This window comes from Mycetomoellerius zeteki, unplaced genomic scaffold (genome assembly GCF_001594055.1).
Source record: "Mycetomoellerius zeteki isolate Tzet28-1 unplaced genomic scaffold, Tzet1.0 scaffold155, whole genome shotgun sequence".
Taxonomy (NCBI): Eukaryota; Metazoa; Arthropoda; class Insecta; order Hymenoptera; family Formicidae; genus Mycetomoellerius; species Mycetomoellerius zeteki.
Genome location: NW_017256500.1, coordinates 4,069,092 through 4,088,551, shown reverse-complemented (window position 1 = coordinate 4,088,551; position 19,460 = coordinate 4,069,092). Strand labels below are relative to the sequence as shown.

General features: G+C 25.9%; 5 protein-coding genes across 5 annotated transcripts; all 5 read right to left on the bottom strand.

Annotated features, from left to right (window-relative positions):
* Window positions 1-6,401: 6,401 nt before the first annotated feature.
* LOC108720753 (uncharacterized) lies at window positions 6,402-6,968 on the bottom strand. The gene is made up of 3 exons (XM_018444902.1): window positions 6,880-6,968; window positions 6,535-6,667; window positions 6,402-6,452 (listed from the first exon to the last, which is right to left on the bottom strand). Exons 1-3 carry the CDS (start codon window positions 6,942-6,944, stop codon window positions 6,402-6,404), a joined length of 249 nt encoding a protein of 82 aa, XP_018300404.1. The 5' UTR covers window positions 6,945-6,968.
* A 240-nt stretch (window positions 6,969-7,208) lies between these two features.
* LOC108720671 (uncharacterized) lies at window positions 7,209-8,259 on the bottom strand. The gene is made up of 4 exons (XM_018444791.1): window positions 8,231-8,259; window positions 7,737-7,982; window positions 7,450-7,566; window positions 7,209-7,389 (listed from the first exon to the last, which is right to left on the bottom strand). Exons 1-4 carry the CDS (start codon window positions 8,257-8,259, stop codon window positions 7,209-7,211), a joined length of 573 nt encoding a protein of 190 aa, XP_018300293.1.
* A 31-nt stretch (window positions 8,260-8,290) lies between these two features.
* LOC108720670 (uncharacterized) lies at window positions 8,291-14,087 on the bottom strand. The gene is made up of 3 exons (XM_018444790.1): window positions 14,002-14,087; window positions 13,293-13,425; window positions 8,291-8,479 (listed from the first exon to the last, which is right to left on the bottom strand). Exons 1-3 carry the CDS (start codon window positions 14,085-14,087, stop codon window positions 8,291-8,293), a joined length of 408 nt encoding a protein of 135 aa, XP_018300292.1.
* A 289-nt stretch (window positions 14,088-14,376) lies between these two features.
* Window positions 14,377-15,646, bottom strand: LOC108720669 (uncharacterized). The gene is made up of 3 exons (XM_018444789.1): window positions 15,465-15,646; window positions 15,192-15,290; window positions 14,377-14,530 (listed from the first exon to the last, which is right to left on the bottom strand). The coding sequence occupies exons 1-3, from the start codon at window positions 15,644-15,646 to the stop codon at window positions 14,377-14,379; spliced, it is 435 nt and encodes a 144-aa protein (XP_018300291.1).
* A 2,264-nt stretch (window positions 15,647-17,910) lies between these two features.
* Window positions 17,911-19,079, bottom strand: LOC108720720 (uncharacterized). The gene is made up of 3 exons (XM_018444860.1): window positions 19,015-19,079; window positions 18,067-18,199; window positions 17,911-17,961 (listed from the first exon to the last, which is right to left on the bottom strand). The coding sequence occupies exons 1-3, from the start codon at window positions 19,077-19,079 to the stop codon at window positions 17,911-17,913; spliced, it is 249 nt and encodes an 82-aa protein (XP_018300362.1).
* Between the last annotated feature and the right edge of the window lie 381 nt (window positions 19,080-19,460).

Below are 19,460 nucleotides of genomic sequence, written 5' to 3'. Positions count from 1 at the left end.
TTTTGTATCTATCAACTCTAGCTTCTATTGCAAAAATTTTAATTTTCACATATCACATGAGAAGATTTCTTACACTGTAACGAATATGCTATTGTTATGATCTATAATTTGTTGGGCAATATTAATGGAAAGGAATGTGTATACATAATGAATATTCAGAATTATGAAGCACTGTATCACTTTTTCGCCGATATATCCAGATGATATCTCTCGACAAATCTGGAATGCGAACTATTTATTTAAAAGTACTTAAAAAAAAATAAAAATTCTAACTTACTCGATAAAGATTAAGGTTCGCAAAAACTATTCCATTCAATATTACAACAAAAAATGTCGTGTTAAATGATGATACAAAAATTTGGACAATCCTTCAAGGAAAAAATATTAGTAGTTGTGTATGTATATAACAATATGTGTCGTAATATATAGAAATAAATTCAAAGTTGAATTCCTTGAGATCATTTCCGAATAGGTTTCAATTCGACACTGATGTTGACATTTTATTATTTATCTCTTAATTATTTCCGATATTAAATATTAATGTTCAAATTACAATAAAATATAATTTACTTATTATAATATAATTTATTTATTACAAATTTTTAAACTAAAGTTTTAGAAGAAAAGTTTACATATAAAATTAAGTATAATTTATTTGAAATTAATTTATAGATTTGATAATATTTTACTTCAAAGCTTTGCGATGTATGTCTATAGCATAAATTATGTCCTTGCAAATCAAATTCGCATTTTTTATGCCACTCATTCGTCTAATACCAATTGTCATGGCTTGTTCCATACGATAGCTGTAATAAATAATTTATATATATATATATATATATAATTGTATAATATTGTATAATTTCTATAATAATTTGTGTTTGCACAATACGTGAACATATAATTGACACATAAAATAATTTTGAAATAAAATCAATCTAGTCTCATACTGATTGAATGCGACAAAGCAAATATTTTATTATTTACAACATAAAAGATTACGCATTATGGAAAATTAAGAAAATTAGTCCCGATAAAATGAGTTAGTTTTTACATATAATATAGCTTATAATGTGATAAGCAAAAGATGTTATAAACTTAAAACTCAGTGTTGGGTAGTTTTTGAGCTTTAATGTGCCAAAGGTGCTCTGTAAGCATAAATTTTGTACCTTTTGTGTACCATCGCTCAAATTATCCATTTCTAACTTTGTATTTATGACATATTTTATCTACCACATTATAAACTACATCATATGTGAAAACTAACTCATTTCATCGGGACCTAATTTATCATATAATTAGTGCGAAATCCTTTTAATAATCATTAACACATTAATTTTCTTACCTGGCAATCTTCAACATCCCGCAGACATGTTGCATATACGTTATAAGCATTGTTCCCGTCGCTAGCATTGTAAGTGATCCTATAAAGAATGCTACATCTGCATGCAGTATAATTAAATAAAAATATCTTTCTTGATCGATGAAGTATTCTGTGACGATTTTTAACGATGGCTGCAGTTGGGATTCGTTCACAGACAACATAGTATCGATTATATGTGGTAAAAATGGAGAAAAGACGAATAAAACATCGATGAAGATAAAGAGCACTAAAGAATGATTTGAAAACAGTCGTAAAAAAATATTAATTAATATTTTTAAATACTTTTATACATTTTAAATTTATTTTATTTTATTCTCCCCCGATATGTTTATGGTATCACCTGATGTACAGCATATGACTATTTTAAGTTTCGTGCGTATAAACACACTTCTTAAAATATACTAAATGTATATATAAAAGATTGTAGAAAGAAAGGTATTTTGATTTCGAGAATATTATTTGATCGAAATGACATTTTCTATAAAAGTGTTTTTAATTTACGTTTTTCTTATATGAGTGCAACAAGTTACACACGAAAAGATATAGATTTCAGATGATAACAAAGCAATGTACACGTGTAATATGATTTAACGTAATATCCTCATACGTACGGTCAGAAGCAATAAGGTTGCGACACTTTTTTCGATGAGTTTAAGAATACGCGATCAAGTTCAGGATGCGAACCCTTCTCATGTTCAATAAATGAATATGATTATATGATGTTTGTCAAATGTGTTATACAATATGTAGCATAAATTTAACTCAAAAGAAATTGGAAAGAATAAAGGCAATAAGAGTCAGGCGCAGAAGACTTTGCGCAAATAATACACCCGTAAAGCGTAAAACTTCTTTATTCTACTAAACGCGCTTACATGTTTCGGCTTTGAGCCTTCTTCAGAGACAACACAAACTAACATATATAAACTGTGAATGAAAGTTATCTTGTCATGGTGAACTCCCCTACATCGAGAATATAAATGCCAGAAATTAAACCCAAATAAGAATGAAAGAAAAAGAATATAGAAAGAATATAGAAAGAATATAAAAGAATATAATAAGAATATAGAAAAGACGCGACGTCTTCTGCGCCTGACTTCTATTGCCCTTATTCTTTCCATTTTCTTTTGATTTATAAGGAGTCTTTGTTAGTTTGATTTGTTATACGGATGAATTTAAATGTTACGTGTCGCGCGAAATTCATGAAATATGTTAAATATGTTTAATATGTATTATATATTAATTTATTAAAATTATTATATTGCTTATAATGTGCTCTATTGACATCATATTTCATGAATTTTGCGCGACACGTAACATTTAAATTTATACATACATTATATAGACATTTGACAAACCTCATACGATCATATTCATTCATTGCACATGAGAGGGATTCACATCCTGAACTTGATTGCGTATTCTTAAATTTATTGAAAAAAAAGTGTCGCAACCTCATTGCTTCTGTACGTGCTCATTGCATCATTATTAGATTATTTAATTACTTAAAAAAAATCAGCATTTACCGTTTATAATTATGAAATTTGGAACACAATACTGTGTACAACCGCAAATAGATTATTTATTCAATAAAAATATTACTTGAATTTTTAAATGAAACCTACATATTTCCTGAGTAGTGAAATTGAACTGAGAGATTATCTTACGCGTAAGTATTTCAGTGTAACGTTTTGCGGTGCTCCAATACTTTTCTATAATGGCAATTTCACCTTCGTCTCTTAGCTCATCATAAGTGTCTTGGAGAAGTTGTAATAAGTGTTTTACCTGTTAATGATTTTCTATGCTACTTGTTATGCGGAAGCTACTTGATATAGACCGATGTAATATACTCTCTAAATATCTTGGAGTAAAATCTCAAAGAGAGTTAAAATATTATCACTAAAAGAAAAAGAGTGAAAAATTTGCACTCTTGAATAAAAGTGGCAGATTTTCAGTCTTTTTTTTAGCGAAATTTACTCCAAAGGAAAGTAATCTCACTCCTTTTTTTTTTAAGTGAATTTCACTCCAAAAAAGTGAAAATCAGCCACTCTTATTCAAGAGTGCAAATTTTTCACTCTTTTTTAATAGTGGCAGTATCTTAACTCTTTTGGAGTGAGATTTCATTCCAAGAAATTTAGAGAGTATGACATGCGTTTATTTAAACAAGAAATATTTCTTATCGCTTACAACATCCATGTTAAAGGTGAACGAGAGGTATGGTATCAAGAAGAGATTAAAGAAGAATGTGACAGATAAAATTTCAATGGTTAATTGCAAATCATATTTTGAGGTCGCAAATGTTGTGAACTACGAGAAATGATTTTGTTGAATTATTCGTATAAAAAAAGTAACGCTGTATTTTGTCAACAAATAGAAAGATTTTAATTATTAATTGTTCTTCTTACGTACAATAGTTGAACAAAAAAGCATAAAATCTGCTATGACGTACGTCATAATTATTATATAACAAATATATATTACTTTATTGTATATTATAAATATATATATAATTATAAATAAATTTAAAAATATGCCAGAAGGGTTGCTATTAATAACAATGTGGTAACTTATTAATTAATTATTAATGATTTACTATTATTAATAAATAAGAACGTCTCTTATGAAAAACCTACTAAATAGCTAAATACTATACATTAATTTACCTGAAATACAATAAAACTTCCCAGAATTCCATAATGCAAAGTCAATTGCAGTCGAACAAATTTGGATTGTTCATAAGGCCACAAACCAGTAGCGAGCATGAGAATTCGATTGAGACTAAAGTACCGATCCTTCGCGCAAGTCATATCGAGCGTAGGAACACATATGACTGCGAGAAAGTCGGGAACATTCCATCCATCCCCTCTTTTTGACCGATTTGATTGAATGTTCTTTCTTTTAGCATAAATTTTACTGTTAAACTTAACGTTACTTTTACATTAAATATTAAAGAACATTATGAGGAAATTCAAACACTTGTAATTTTGCAATTTTTTTCTTAAAGAAGTCTACGATTAAGCGATCGGTGCGATGCATAAGGAAATTCAACAGGTGTCTTCTTCCCATAAAAATGAAGAAAAAAGGACACTCGTGAAAAAAATATCCACATAAAAGCCACGCAGGCATTCTGTTGTTTTCGCTGCCGTAACTTCATTTATTTACTTATATATATATGATAAAAGACCATATTACTGACAGTGTATACATTACTGTCAATCAACATTAAAATGCATTTTGAGGTTGAAAAAATATATTTTACATTGCTTTATTAATTTTTAATAGAATTTGTAATATATCTAATTATTATTACAATAGTTAACTGAAAATGAAAACCAATCCTTTAATTTCAAATAAAACTTAAAGTTCGTGAAACGCATTTTTCTGCTGAATTATGTCCATTTTTATTAATGAAGTGGATAATAAGTAGTTACAAAGATGAGCGATTGTAGAAAAATTTGATCAGTAAATCAAACGAAAACTCATTTTTCTGATGAAATAATGTTGAAATAAAAAGAAAAAAATTAAATATTGAATAAATTTATTAATTTGTATAATGTATTCATTAATGCCAGTAATATATTTACTTTTTTGTATTTTTCCTAATACTGTCAACAGTATTATAGTCATCAATCACGAAGTGAGCATAATACTGACGTCTCGTAGAAACAGATAATACAACCTCAATATATCAATATCGACGTGTGTGTCCTTATGTACCCAAGACTCAAGATTGTTCGAATCATCGAATATTTTCGAAGGTATTATTATTGTAACACACTATTATTCTAATACTAAATATGTTAGATATTATTCTAATACATCGGATATTGTGTTTTCAAATATTATTCTCAAAATATTATTCTCGGATATTATTCTCAAAATTAAAATCATTAAAAAAAAATTAAAAGTAGACTATCTACGTTATTACTTACTACTGTTATTACTTAAAAAATGTATTTTATGAAAAACGTAGTTTCCGAATGATTAATTTTATGTTACATTTATTAATATGAATTATATTATTTTAATATACATATTTTAATATATATACATATGTATATTATTTCAATAAAAGCATTTAAAAATATTTCAAAAGTTAAAATTATTTAATTACTTATTATCTAAAACACAAAGAGACTAAGTTTACAGGTACAATAATTTAATATGAAAAACTGTCAGTAATGCATTCATCTGGTTGCTAGTATTACGAACAATGAAATTTTAAGGTTATCAGTATTAGGTGCAACTAAGTTTGGTCTTTATTTTATTAAATAAAAAAAACAGTTAATTTTATTTAAACTCTTTTATTTTATTTGTAAAGTTCATAATTGAAATAATTAAAAAAAATATTTTTAATACTTAAATTATCATTAATTGTATAAATATACTAAATCAAATATGACTAAACTCTTATATAATATGGCAGTAATATGGTTTTTTACCCTATGTTTGATTTTTTATATATAGAGTTAGCCATTAATTTTAAACATATTGACATATTTTCTATTAAGTTCGTATTGCTGCAAATCATCATCAGATAATATCACAATAGAAATGATTTTGCTTTGTACCGTTTCGTAAATCTTCATATGCATCACATTTACGTCAGATATAATCAGAAAGTTTAAAAAATAGTTGATGCTAATATACATAAATTAAATTATATTAATGTTATGGCTGTAAGATTTTATATTAAAGTAAAATAATGTAATATTATTTAAATTTATATTTTACATATTTAAATAATGCAATGACATATATTATTTTCTTTGGAAACTTTTTGCAAAAACTTAACAAATCAATATTTTGGATTGAATCATTTTTATTTATTATGTTTTGCTTGACAACGAAACTTCTATCTAAACTACATGCACAAAAGTAAAGAATTTCTTAGTTTTTAAATAATAAATATAATAATATAATAGGTAATGTATATTATTATTACACTTTTAATTTTATATATATATATAATTTTATATTTATATATATATGCATACCGTGTTATTTGATTCAGTCTTTTTTATTGCGTTGAATATATAACAACAAAATAAGATACTGAAGCTTTCACTAGCTGCAATAGATATTGTTCAACACATTCATTGTACTGTCTCGAGTAAAATTCTGATACATGAAAGCCTATATTATTTTCTTACCATAGCGAAACATTCAAACGATCCGACAAACAGTCCTTTGAGATTTAAAGTGAAATTTTTGGTACCTCTTTGTAATAGAAAAAGTATCATTTTTTGAATGTATATGGGAGTCATATACCATTGAATGCTGTATCTGTAAAATAAAATAACGAATAAAAAAATCAAAAGTTTGGAAAAGCAAGAAATTTGTGCGATAATATTTAATTAATATTTAAAAACATACACTTTAATTATTCTACAGTTAAAGTGTTCGCTGTTATTTTCAATATACATTATTATACATTTATATACAAGCTACTTATGTGTGCAATATAATATATATATTCTACAATAAAATTCTCTTACGCAGTAATGAATACATAATTATTATGATCTATGATATTCTGTCCTGTATAGTTGGCTAGAAACATGTATAAAATACAAATTGTTATGAATATAAAAGGAAATGATAATTCTTTGACATTAGCTTGAGATGAACTAATCTGAAAAATCTAAAATATAATTATTATTAAGAGTTAAAGAAAATATGTAGAGAGAAGTCAATTTTCTCTGCATATTTTTTCGTTCTATCCGTTATTCTTTATATGATAAGTTATTCTTTTAAAAATTACGATTAATTTATATGAAAAATTTTACACATAGAATTAATTATAAATATTAATTGATCAAAAATATTAGTATAAAAGTACATTCTCTCTTACTATAGAACTAGATTGTGGGATATTAAATACTCCTCGAAAAATAGAGATTTTAGCGAAACTTACTCGGAAGAGGTTGATGCTCAGAGAAGTCACTGCAACTGCTATTAGACAGAGCAGCATTATCTCAAATTTAGATATCAACAGTTCGGACAATCTTTAAACACAAATAAATATTATTATATATGATTTATAGCTATAATTTTTACATACTAACTTCATAGCTTGTCGATGAATATCTACAGCACAAATTATTCCTTCGAATATGAATTTCTCGTTCTTTGTAGTAATATTTTTCAACATATTGATTTTCATTGCGCGTTCAATACGATAACTATAAATGATATCGAATAATATATTCTTTTTTGTTTTTAAAGAATAAACTTTTTTTAAACTTTTGAAATATAACAATTCTTTAAAATGGTGAACAGAATTTTATAATAATATAATTATTTTATTTATAATTTGAATTTTTTTATGACTATGTCTATATTCGTTTCATACCTGGAAATTTTAAACATTCCACATGTAAATTGAAGATACGCAAATAACATTGTTCCTATCCCTATTACTGCAAACAATCCTATGCAAAATGCTGCGTTTATATGTAACAGAATTAAAGAGAAATATCTTTCCTGATCGATAAAGTATTCCGTTGTGAATTGCATTCGACGTGCTTGAGATGCATTTATCGGCAAAACAACATTAGATGTAGTCAATAAAAATTCAGCGGCAATAGGAGTAAATACACTGCAAATGCCAAATACTAAAGAATGTTAGAAAGTAACTCATATAACTTTATGTTGTATAATATCTCAAAATATTACTTCACGCATATTTATTATATTTAAAATTTTATATTTTTTTGAACTCAATTATAATTGATTTTTACCACTTCTTGTTAATTGAAAATTTACAATTTTACTCTTTAGCCTTCGATTTAAATGTCTTTTGTCACAAATTATTATTTTCCTTTCAATATGTATAACAATACATACTTTAATAGAGCATGCGATGTATCGTACATATGTAATAATTTATCAAGATTAATTTGTCTTCTAATGAAGCCTTAGCTTTATTAACAAGAAGAGATATAACCAAATGCAAACATCCAAAAATATTGTCTTACTTGTAAGTGCAGTAGTATAACATTTCCCAATATAGCCATACTTTTCCATAATAGCGTTTTCATATTCATCTTGTAGTTTATTGTATACATTTTGAAGTTGCGCCAGTAAATGCTTTACCTGTCAGTCCAGTAACTTTTTATATCGTCTTTATGTATTTTTCCAAAAAGATCGTTGAATATGCAAATTTATCAGAAATGTTAATCAAATATCGTAAATCGTTAACTTACAATTTTCATCTTAAAACCAAACGAGATGTAATTTATTACAAATAAAAGAAAAGAAAGCGTAACAGACAGAATCCTGAGGACGAGATCCAAAGACCATTTTGAAGTAAAAAACGCAGTGAACTGCAAGTAATAATTTTATTGAAATGTTTGTATTAAAAAAATCTATTTTTCATACATATAATAACTTTTAAAGTATAGGTTTGTTCCTTTACATATAATAATTTTACGATGATAAAAGTAATTATAGTTACATATCTGGTGTTTTGCAACTATTATATAATATTTAAATAAAATAGATTTTAATTCAAATTGTAAAAGTCAAAATTAACATTTTCCAAATTAATTTAAATTAGCAAGTAGTATTTTTTAGCAGTTTTTTAACTCATTTCTATTATGCGTAGCGCGTATCTATCATTAAATATTGATTTTTACAGCTCTGCAAGTGTTATTGATTTCCTCTGTTCCGCTGACATATAATCTTGATTTCTTATATACCTACTACATATACGTACATACATATTGTATACATTTTAATAATTGCACGTTAACAAGTTCAATTTAATCGTTTCAAATTATTTAACCATTTATTTTAATTAAAATTTTCTTATGTAAATCTACTTATATATATATATATATATACAATATATATAAAATGAATTACTAGATCTAATGTTTGTTTTTATCGGAAGATTAAAATGTGCGAGTATTTATTTTTATAAAAGCAGAACTTAATGTAGGTTATTCGTTACTGTTATTTCTAAATTTTCACATATATGAAAATAAACTTTGTAATTTATAAATTATAAACATTGAATTAAATGTTCACATCTTCTTCACTTACTAAATCTTTTTTTTTGTTTATTAAAATTGCAAAGTTCTTAATTTTATGCTTGAATAGATGAATCTTTAATCAATAGTTTGATCGCTTGTAATAATATGTAATCAAACATTAATATATACAATGATATTTTTATATTAGGATTTTTTTATTGTAATTATTCTTTAAAATACTGTTATACAGCGTTGTTTTGGAACATCATAATTATGATGTAATTAATATACATATATATAATAATTATTTTTTAATATAAGTCACAATATTAAGTTATATAATAATAAAAGATAAAATATTACAAATTACAATATATTATATTATAGGTTATTTCAAAATAATAATATATAAAAAGTGAGATATTATCTTACTTGAAATAAAATAGCAGTTGTAAGAATACTCAAGAAGAAAATAAACCGAAATCGAACAAATCTTGTTTGTTGATAAGGCCACAAACCCACAGCAAGTAAAAGACTTTTATTAAGACTAAAATATTGCGTCTCGATACAGATCATTTCTCTATGACCTCCAAAATATGACTGAGATATCAAAGAGATATTCATTTCCTTCTTTTTGCATTTATCGATCAGATATTATATGGGTTCTCTCTTCTGATATAAATTTTAACGCAATTTTTTTAATGTCGTTTATATGCAAGATGATTACTATCATGGGATCGAAACACTCGTATTTTAATAATATTCTCATAAAATCTACTATTACACGATCGATTTAATATCAATAAAATTTAGCAGATGTTCTGTTTCGCATAAAAAAGAGAGTTACTTGAGAGAATTATTTTCACGAGAAAAATGCAAAAGTTGCGCAAGCGTACACAGCACTTAAAACTACATTCGTTATTCCCGTTCGTACTCTCGAACTTTATCTATAAGAAGAATGTCTCTTTAGCCTGTATTTCAGAAGTTGTTGAAGGTAATAACATTTTTTTTTCTTTTTCTATCGAAGAGTACAGAAATAACTTTATATGTTTTTTGTTTTTCATAATTTTATGAATAATATATCAAAAAATTCAAAAATTTGAAAGCGTTAACGCTGATAATAATTATTTACTTAAAAGTATATCTCAACAAATATATATATTTTTAACAGAGAGAATCAAATTAAAAAATAATACTAATTAAGAGAGAGAGAGAGAGAGAGAGAGAGAGAGAGAGAGAGAGAAAGAGAGAGAGAGAGAGAGAGAGAGAGAGAACCTTACCCAAGATGTACGACACGAAAGTTGCCCAGGCGGATTTACACGTCTTTTGTGCTCATAGAAAAATTGGAGAATAATGCAGCCAATGTGTGCGTGTGCATGTGTGCGTGTGCGTGCGTGCGTGTGTGCGTGCGTGCGTGTGTGTGTGTGTGTGTGTGTGTAGGCAAGATCGGACGATGATCCAGTAAATGAAGGCATCGTAGAATCTTGCTTTTATTGGTTGTATTATTCTCCAACCTTTCTCTGAACACAAAAGACATGTAAATTTGCTTGGGGAACCCCCCGCGTGATACACCTTGGGTAATGCTAATGCCGACGGTACTGTAACTTTCAAGCATCATAACTCAAAAAATACTTAATAAAAAAATATTTTCTTCTAGCGTTTTGGAAAGCTCTCAAAACCAGCTATTAGATTATGGAATCAAAAGTAGGGTGTTCTATTCTAAAAAATTGATGACCTTAACCTTGGCGATACCACCTAAGGATAAGATCAGTAAATAGATTTTTTTGAACCCTACAACTTTTGTCTGAAACACTTTTCTGTAAAACTTATATTTTCTGAGATATTCAGATGTCCCGATCTTTTTGGGACACCCTATATGTATATATATTATACGTTTACTTATAGAGTGAATACCACTTCAAATATATTCCAACATATATATAATGTACTATTTTTTTACCGTTGCAAAATATTCTAATGATCCAATGAACAATCCGACAAAGTAAAAGTTTTGGCACCTTTTTGTAACAAAAAGAGTATCTTTTGTATATGTAAAGGAGCTATATATCATTGAACGTTGTATCTATGATACATAAAAACGATAACCCGAAAATGAAAGTAATATACATAAACAATATTCAGTATGTTGTTGTTATTATATTTTGATTATTTTATTTTCAAAATAACATGCTTACATTTACTTTTAAGATACCTATATATTTAAACTTATATTATGTATTATATATATTATGTATTATATGTGAATACCATGTATATACATGTATGCGTATATACACACACACACACACACACACACACACGGAGTGTTTCATCTTTTACATAGAAATATTTCAAAAAATATGAAAGATAGAAGGTGTTTTAGAAAAAGCTGTATAATGTAAAGAGAGATAAATAATAGTAAAATCAATTTCCGAAAAAATTTATTTTTCAAAGTTACCATATATGAATGTCATGATCATTTTTTAAAATGAAATTGTATGATTTTTTAATATAATTCCATCGATTCTGCGTATATAAGTTTGCATATTAGTGCTAAAATAAAGATATTGAAAAGTCAATAGTTTACGAGATATTTTATACTTCATTCTGGCATATTTTGACGTAAAATATAACCAATGTCTTATAAACTAACAATTTTTTTATAAACGTATCTTAATATTTTCGTGCACAGAATAAAAAATTAGAGAAATTATATTTTTAAAGAATTTTGAATTATTCTACTAAATGTTAATCTTAGGTTGTGTAAGTAATGGAATATGCTAAGTTGTTTCAATATTTAAAAAATATTATTAATCTAAATATTACTAATGATAATTATAAAATAAAATTTATATGTAAAACTTTTTAATCCGAAGAAAAATTTCGAAAACAACACACCTTCTATAGCAATAAATTATTCATTTTTAAATATTATATCATGTAAATGTACAAATCTTTTTTAGAAATCTGAGACTTACTCGGAAAAGGTTGAAACTTAAACAGATTATTTTAACTACTATTAAGCAAAATATCATTATCTCAAATTTAGATACCATCAGTTTAGATAATCTTCAAGCACAAATAAATATTATTGTATTATTTATTTGTATACATATATTACACTATATATAGATACTAACTTCATAGCTTGTCGATGAATATCAATAGCATATATCATTCGTTTATATATCAAATTTTCGTTCTTTCATCTACTTTTAATAAGATACTTTTGAAATATTGCTTATATTAATATAAGATACATTTATTATTTAAATTGTAATCTTGTGTAATTAAAATTGCATGATTAATATTTCTAGTAAGAATTAAACAATGACTGACGTGTCAGCTCTTATTGTTTATCATCATATCACTGTTGACAATAATAATTTCTTATTTTCTAATTTTTTAGTGTATGCATCGTTTATTAATGAAAACTCTAAACTTAAATATTTATGTGTAAATATTAATATGAAATAATTAAAAGTAATATTCAATGTAATAATAATAAATTGTGCGTGGGAGTATTTTACTTTAAGTATAATGTAAAATATTTAAACATACACTGTTTATTATTTGGTCTAAAATTAGACAGACAATGCTCGGCACCATGTTAATTGCAAAAACTTAAAATAACTTCATTTGAACAATTTTAATCTTCTTTTTTAACAGGATGGTACTTACATTACACGTAAAAATAAGCTATCTATTTTCTAAGCATTGATATCGTCATTTTTTTATTAATTACATTCCCACTGATAATTATAAATTAATATTGGTTTCATTACCGCGTAGAATATATTACAGTAAAATAAGATACCGAGGCCTTCACTAGCTGCAAATATAAATATTCCCTCTTATCTCATTTACGTATATTATTAAAATATATAATTTTTTTACGTGTATATTATTAAAATATTTCTATATTATATTACCGTAGCAAAATGCTCAACGGATCCTTCAAATATTCCACCGACGTTTAAAACGAATTTCTTGGTGTCCCTTTGCAATAAGAATAATATTACTTTTTGTATATGTAATGGCATTCTATACCATTGAATATTGTACCTACGGAATTAAATATATGTAGATAACAGATCGTTAATTCAAGATAGGAATTTTTTATTAAATACATATAAATTTCAGCATACAGGGTGGATATCAAGTAAGAAATTTTGAGAGGTGATTCCTCACTCCAATTCAAGACGAAAACTTCATGATCATATGTCCGAAATGGTTTAGTTTCAAATATAAGAGTATCGAAGTTGAAGGAAAAATTTTTGTTTTTTCCAAAAATTTTACTAACCACTTGAGTTATTTTGATAAAACTTCGTGTATATGTTTAAAGATTTATCGAAATAATCCAAATGGTTTTCGAAATTTTTGGGAAAGTAAAATTTTTCCTTCAACTTAGACATATATCCTGTATTTTTGAAACTAAATTGTTTCGAATATATGTGTGGTCTTACAAAGTTTTCATCTTGAGTTTGTGTGAAGAATTACCCCGTAAAATTTTTTAGAATATACTTAGTATCTTTCCTTTAAACTATTATAATTAAAAATGCAGGAGATTCTATGTTTACTGTTGCATCTACTGAAAAGAGGATGTTTATACGTAGTTTTTTATAAAAATATTTCTCTTACGCAGTAAGAAACACATGATTATTGTGGTCTATTATATTTTGTCCCATATAATTGGCTAGAAACATATATAGAATGCTTACAGCCATATACATAATCAGTAGAAAAAATTCGTTGAAATTATTTTTAGATGATGCTATTTGAAAAACCTAATAAACGAAACTTCAACAGATTAACATAAATAATATGTACATGCAACGTTACTGTATTCTATAATAGAATACATTTTTGTATAATATTATTATTATTATTATTGTTTTTAGCATCTACAGATATGTAAATATAGTATTCGTCATTTTTATATCATTAATTGACTTTTATTGAAGATTTATAACTATGATATTTTAATTTATAGATTCTTATCACATGTATTTAGAATTATAACAATAATATATTTTTTATGTAATTCCTATACGGTATTACATGAAACTGGAAACTTACTTGATACAAATTGAGGCTAAAGCAAACAACTACTCCTACAGTGAAAGAAAGTATCATTATTTCGAATGTGGACACTAAATGCTTGGTCAACCTTCATAAACAATAAATATACTACTTAAAAATAATAAAAATATTATTAAAGCTCCTGCTTACTCATTGCAACCATCTTGAATTGTGATGTCAGAAGCGAAAAAAATATATAAAGGAAATTTTTGCAAAATAGGTATTAAAATGTGAGCACTTTTTAAAATAACATTTGCAATCATTAGATTAGATTATAAAATATACCGAAAACTTCCCTTGTGTTCGAATAAATAACTATATATTTAAAATTTAATTATGTCTAATTAAACAATAAGCTATATGACACCTGTCGATTTGAGATAAATATGATTTGATTATATTTCGAGATAAAAGGAGAATTTTCAGTATATTTTACAAGTATACTCTACCAAATGCATATATTGTTTTATTGAACAAAATTTCTGTTATATATTTTTTACGAGAATTTTTATTATATATTTTCTCGCTTTTGCGTCAATTTAAAGACCCATAGTGAGTGATCTAAAGCTGATTCTATATTAATCGCATCGCAGCGTTCCAAGAATTGCTATCCAATGAAAAAATATCGTCACTCTAATTGGATAGCAACACTTACAACACGCTTGCGACGCCTCGATACGACTTAATGTAGAATCAGCATTAATTGATTATACATATATTGCATAAATACTGTTAGTGTAAATACAAACTTCATAGCTTGACGATGAATGTCTACGGCACAAATTATATTCTCGATCATGAAAACCTTATTTTTTAACGTAATATTTACTGCATGTTTGATACGATAACTGTAAATATTGAATAGTAATTATATAACAACTCATTAAAAACACAATTTTTTAGTTAAAAACAAAAACTTTCAACAAAAATTTTTTTAATATACCGTATGTATAAAAATAACTAATATAATGATTGAACTGTTATAAAAAATGCTCATTCCTCTCATTCATCTATATTCCTACCTAGCAATTTTAAACATTCCACAGGTATGTTGAAGATATGAGATGAGCATTGTACCTGTTGCTACCATTATAGTCATTCCAACGCATAATACTCCGTACATATGTAATAGCATCCAACAGAAATACTTTTCTTGATCAACAAAGTATTCTGTCAGAATGAATAAATGATGTGGTTGAGACATGTTCATTGGTGTATTAACATCAGCTATAAACGACCAGATTTGAGTTATGATAATAATAAACAATCCACAAATTCCAGATACTAAAAAGAAGTAAAAAAAATTTGTTATTTAAATTCTTAGTATTTAAAAAAAATCATTATATATATTATATATACATATATGCATACCGTACGCGCAAATTATGAAATAATTTTTAATTTTTTTATGAAATCGAATTTTATTACAAAATTAATAGCTATTTTATTTTTATACATATCCTTCGCATTATGAAACATTTTTTAATGGAATAAGACTTTATTGTAAAATTGATAAGTATTTTTATGTTTTATTTGATTATTAAATATATATGAATTTATCGCAGATGCGCAAATATTATGACAAATGCTTTAATACATTCATATAATAAATCATATGTAAATGTTTTTATGAAAGTGTACAAAAAAAATTACTGATAAAACCTAAAATCATTTTCTATATCTACTTGACAGTTTAAATATTAAACTAAAAATATAATGACAAAATTAATAAATATTGTCTTACCCGAAAGCATAACTGTGTAACGTTTGGCAATGCAACTATATTTATATATAATAGCAATTTCGTTTTTATCCTTTAAATCATCGAGTATATATCGAAGCTCCATCAATAAATTCTTCACCTGTCATTTTATCAATTTTCTATACTGTCTTTGTATATATCAAAAATACTTTGTGCTATAAAAATTTCATACACAAGTCAATTCTATTTAACAGATACTTAGTAAGCTATCAACTTACAATTTCAATGTTAAGATGGAATGCGTTATATTTTATCATGCACAATATGAAAAAAGATACGGAAGACAGCACCTTTATTATAAGGTCTAAAGTACATTTTAATATTATTAATGGTGTCAACTGCAAAAAGTTAGTTTTACATAATTTCATATATAAATATGATTTAAAAAAATGCGATTTATTTCTCCAAAAAGGCATGTATTAATGTGCGTTACATACAAATAAATTCTTATCTATGGAATTGTTAACCAACAATATACATCTCTTTTGCGAGTACTTTGTAGTTTCTTATTTGATATAAAAATTAGATTGCATAATATGGATTGATATAAATAATTGAAATGAAAGATTTCACGCAGTAATTTATATTATATAATAATTTTATATTGTTTTTTACCTGAAATATAATACCTGCTGTCAAAATAATACAGAAGAAAATAAACTGAAATTGAGTAAATTTGGATTGTTGATAAGGCCATAAACCAACAGCAAGCAATAGAATTTTATTGAGATTATTACACTGAGTGTCTGGATGTATCATTTTTTCTTCGAGCGTCAAAATATTACTGTGAGGACTAAAGACATCGTGAAAAGCATGCTTTTTCCATTTTTTCATTATTTGACTAAATATTTCATTCTCATGTCTTCTGGTATAATTTTTAAATTTTATAATTTATAATGATTGATTGTATAAAAGTTTGCTGTGTGAGATCTAATGGCGTTGAATTTAACTACTCTCTCAGGAAATTACGAATATTTATGTTATTGATTTAACACTACCGGTAATTCGACAGATGTTATTTTCTCATGAAAATACGTTATTTTCCACGCAAGCGCATTTTCTCTCTCCTAGCTCCGGAACTTCATTTTAGTTTACGCACTCACAGAATACACTTCGAGAGAATGTTCCTTTACTTTAATTTTTTCGATACCGTGAGTTATCTGATAAAGTTCATAATTTGAAAATGTTAGCATTATATTAATATGTAACATTATTAAATTTTAAAATTGCGTTTGATCGATGCAATTAATGTTTTCAGCAAATAAATGTTGAATGCTGATTTGTAAGTTTGTTGTCTATAATTAAACTATTCATTATAATGATAATATTCTGTTATTTCTTAAATTTTTTAATTCTATTACTAATAGCACACAAAAAATCTTATTTACAAATATAAAATATATAAACATGAGCTATTTATATAATACATTTTAACTTGCGATTATGCAAGTACTGATTTCAATAGATTTTAATAACTTGAAGTATTATACCAATATCTTAATTTGAACTAAAAATATTCAAATCAAGACTAAAAAAATAAGATTATTCTTCTTTTAGTAGGAAAATATCTATGTATTATATATTTTTAAAAATATTGCTAAGAATTGAAAAGAATTAAATTTGAATCAAAGAAACGATTATTTTAATATCATCATTTTTTCATTTATTACATTTCCATTAATAATCATGAATTAATATTGATTTGGTTACCGCGTAGAATATATTACAGTAAAATAAGATACTGAGGCCTTTACTAGCTGCAAATGAAAACATTTTCTTTTATCTTGTCTATATATGTATGTTATTTAAATATATAATTTTGTTATGTATATATGCTATTAAAATAATTTTACTCATATTACCGAGGCAAAGTGCTCTACGGATCCTTCAATTATTCCACCTATGTTTAAAGTAAACTTTTTGGTGTCCCTTTGCAATAAGAATAATATTATTTTTTGTACATGTAATGGTGTTCTATACCATTGAACGTTGTACCTACGGAATTGAATATATGCATGTAGATAATAGATCACTAACTCAAGATAGGAATTGTTTATTAAGTATTAATTTCGGCATATAGAATGGATATTAAGTATTGTAAGAAATTTTGGGAGGTGATTCCTCACACAAATTTAAGACGAAAACTTCATACGATCATATGTCCGATAAGGTTTACGGACATATATGGACGGCTTAAGGGAAGTTTCACAACTGTCCGGAATCAAACCGATTTGATTCTCTATGAAATATGTTGTTAAACACAAAAATCTAAGAGACACGTATATTTTTATACGTGCCCTAACTCATGTTTAAGGGGTGAAACACCTCTTAAAAAAAACGGTATTTTTTTTCGAGGCGAATATTGTCGGAAGTATAAAAGATAATTTATAAAAAAAAGATAACTTATAAAAGAAACTTTCTTTGTTAGTTTCAATGATACAGAATATCAAATTTGAAGGAAAAATTTTGATAACCACTCGGGTTGTTTTGATAAAACTTTGTGTATATATATGTTTAAAGATTCATCAAAATAGTCCAAATGGTTTTCGAAATTTTTGGAAAAGTAAAATTTTTCCTTTGATTTGGACATATACCCTGTATTTTTAAATCTAAGCTGTTTCGGATACATGGTCATACAAAGTTTTCGTCTTGAATTTGTTTGAGGAATTATCTGATAAAATCTTTTAGAATACTTAGTATCTTTCCTGTAAACTATTATAATTTGAAATGCAGGAGATTCTACGTTTACTGTTGCATTCACTGAAAAGAGAATGTTTATTCGTAATTTCTTATAAAAATATTTTTCTTACGCTGTAAGAAACACATGATTATTATGGTCCATTATAATCTGTCCCATATAATTGGCTAGAAACATATATATAATGCTTACAGACATGTACATAATCAGTAGAAAAAATTCGTTGAGATTACTTGTAGATGATGCTATCTGAAAAAGCTAATAAACGTATTTCATGGAAATTACTGATGATCTTGTACGTATAGTATACGTTGTAACTACCCGGTAAAAAATTTATCATGCATGAATATGTATAGTTATGTATAAATATGTAAAAGATTAAGAATATGTAAAAGAAAATAGGTGTTTCCATTTAAGATTTCAAAGTTGACCTTCACGGTGTCCTTCAAGGTCACATGAAGGTCATTTCAATATAATCGTATAATAGACCACTTGATATACTAAAACTTTTGTATTGAACATTTTTTTCCATAATCATTATTTTTCAAGATATTTGAC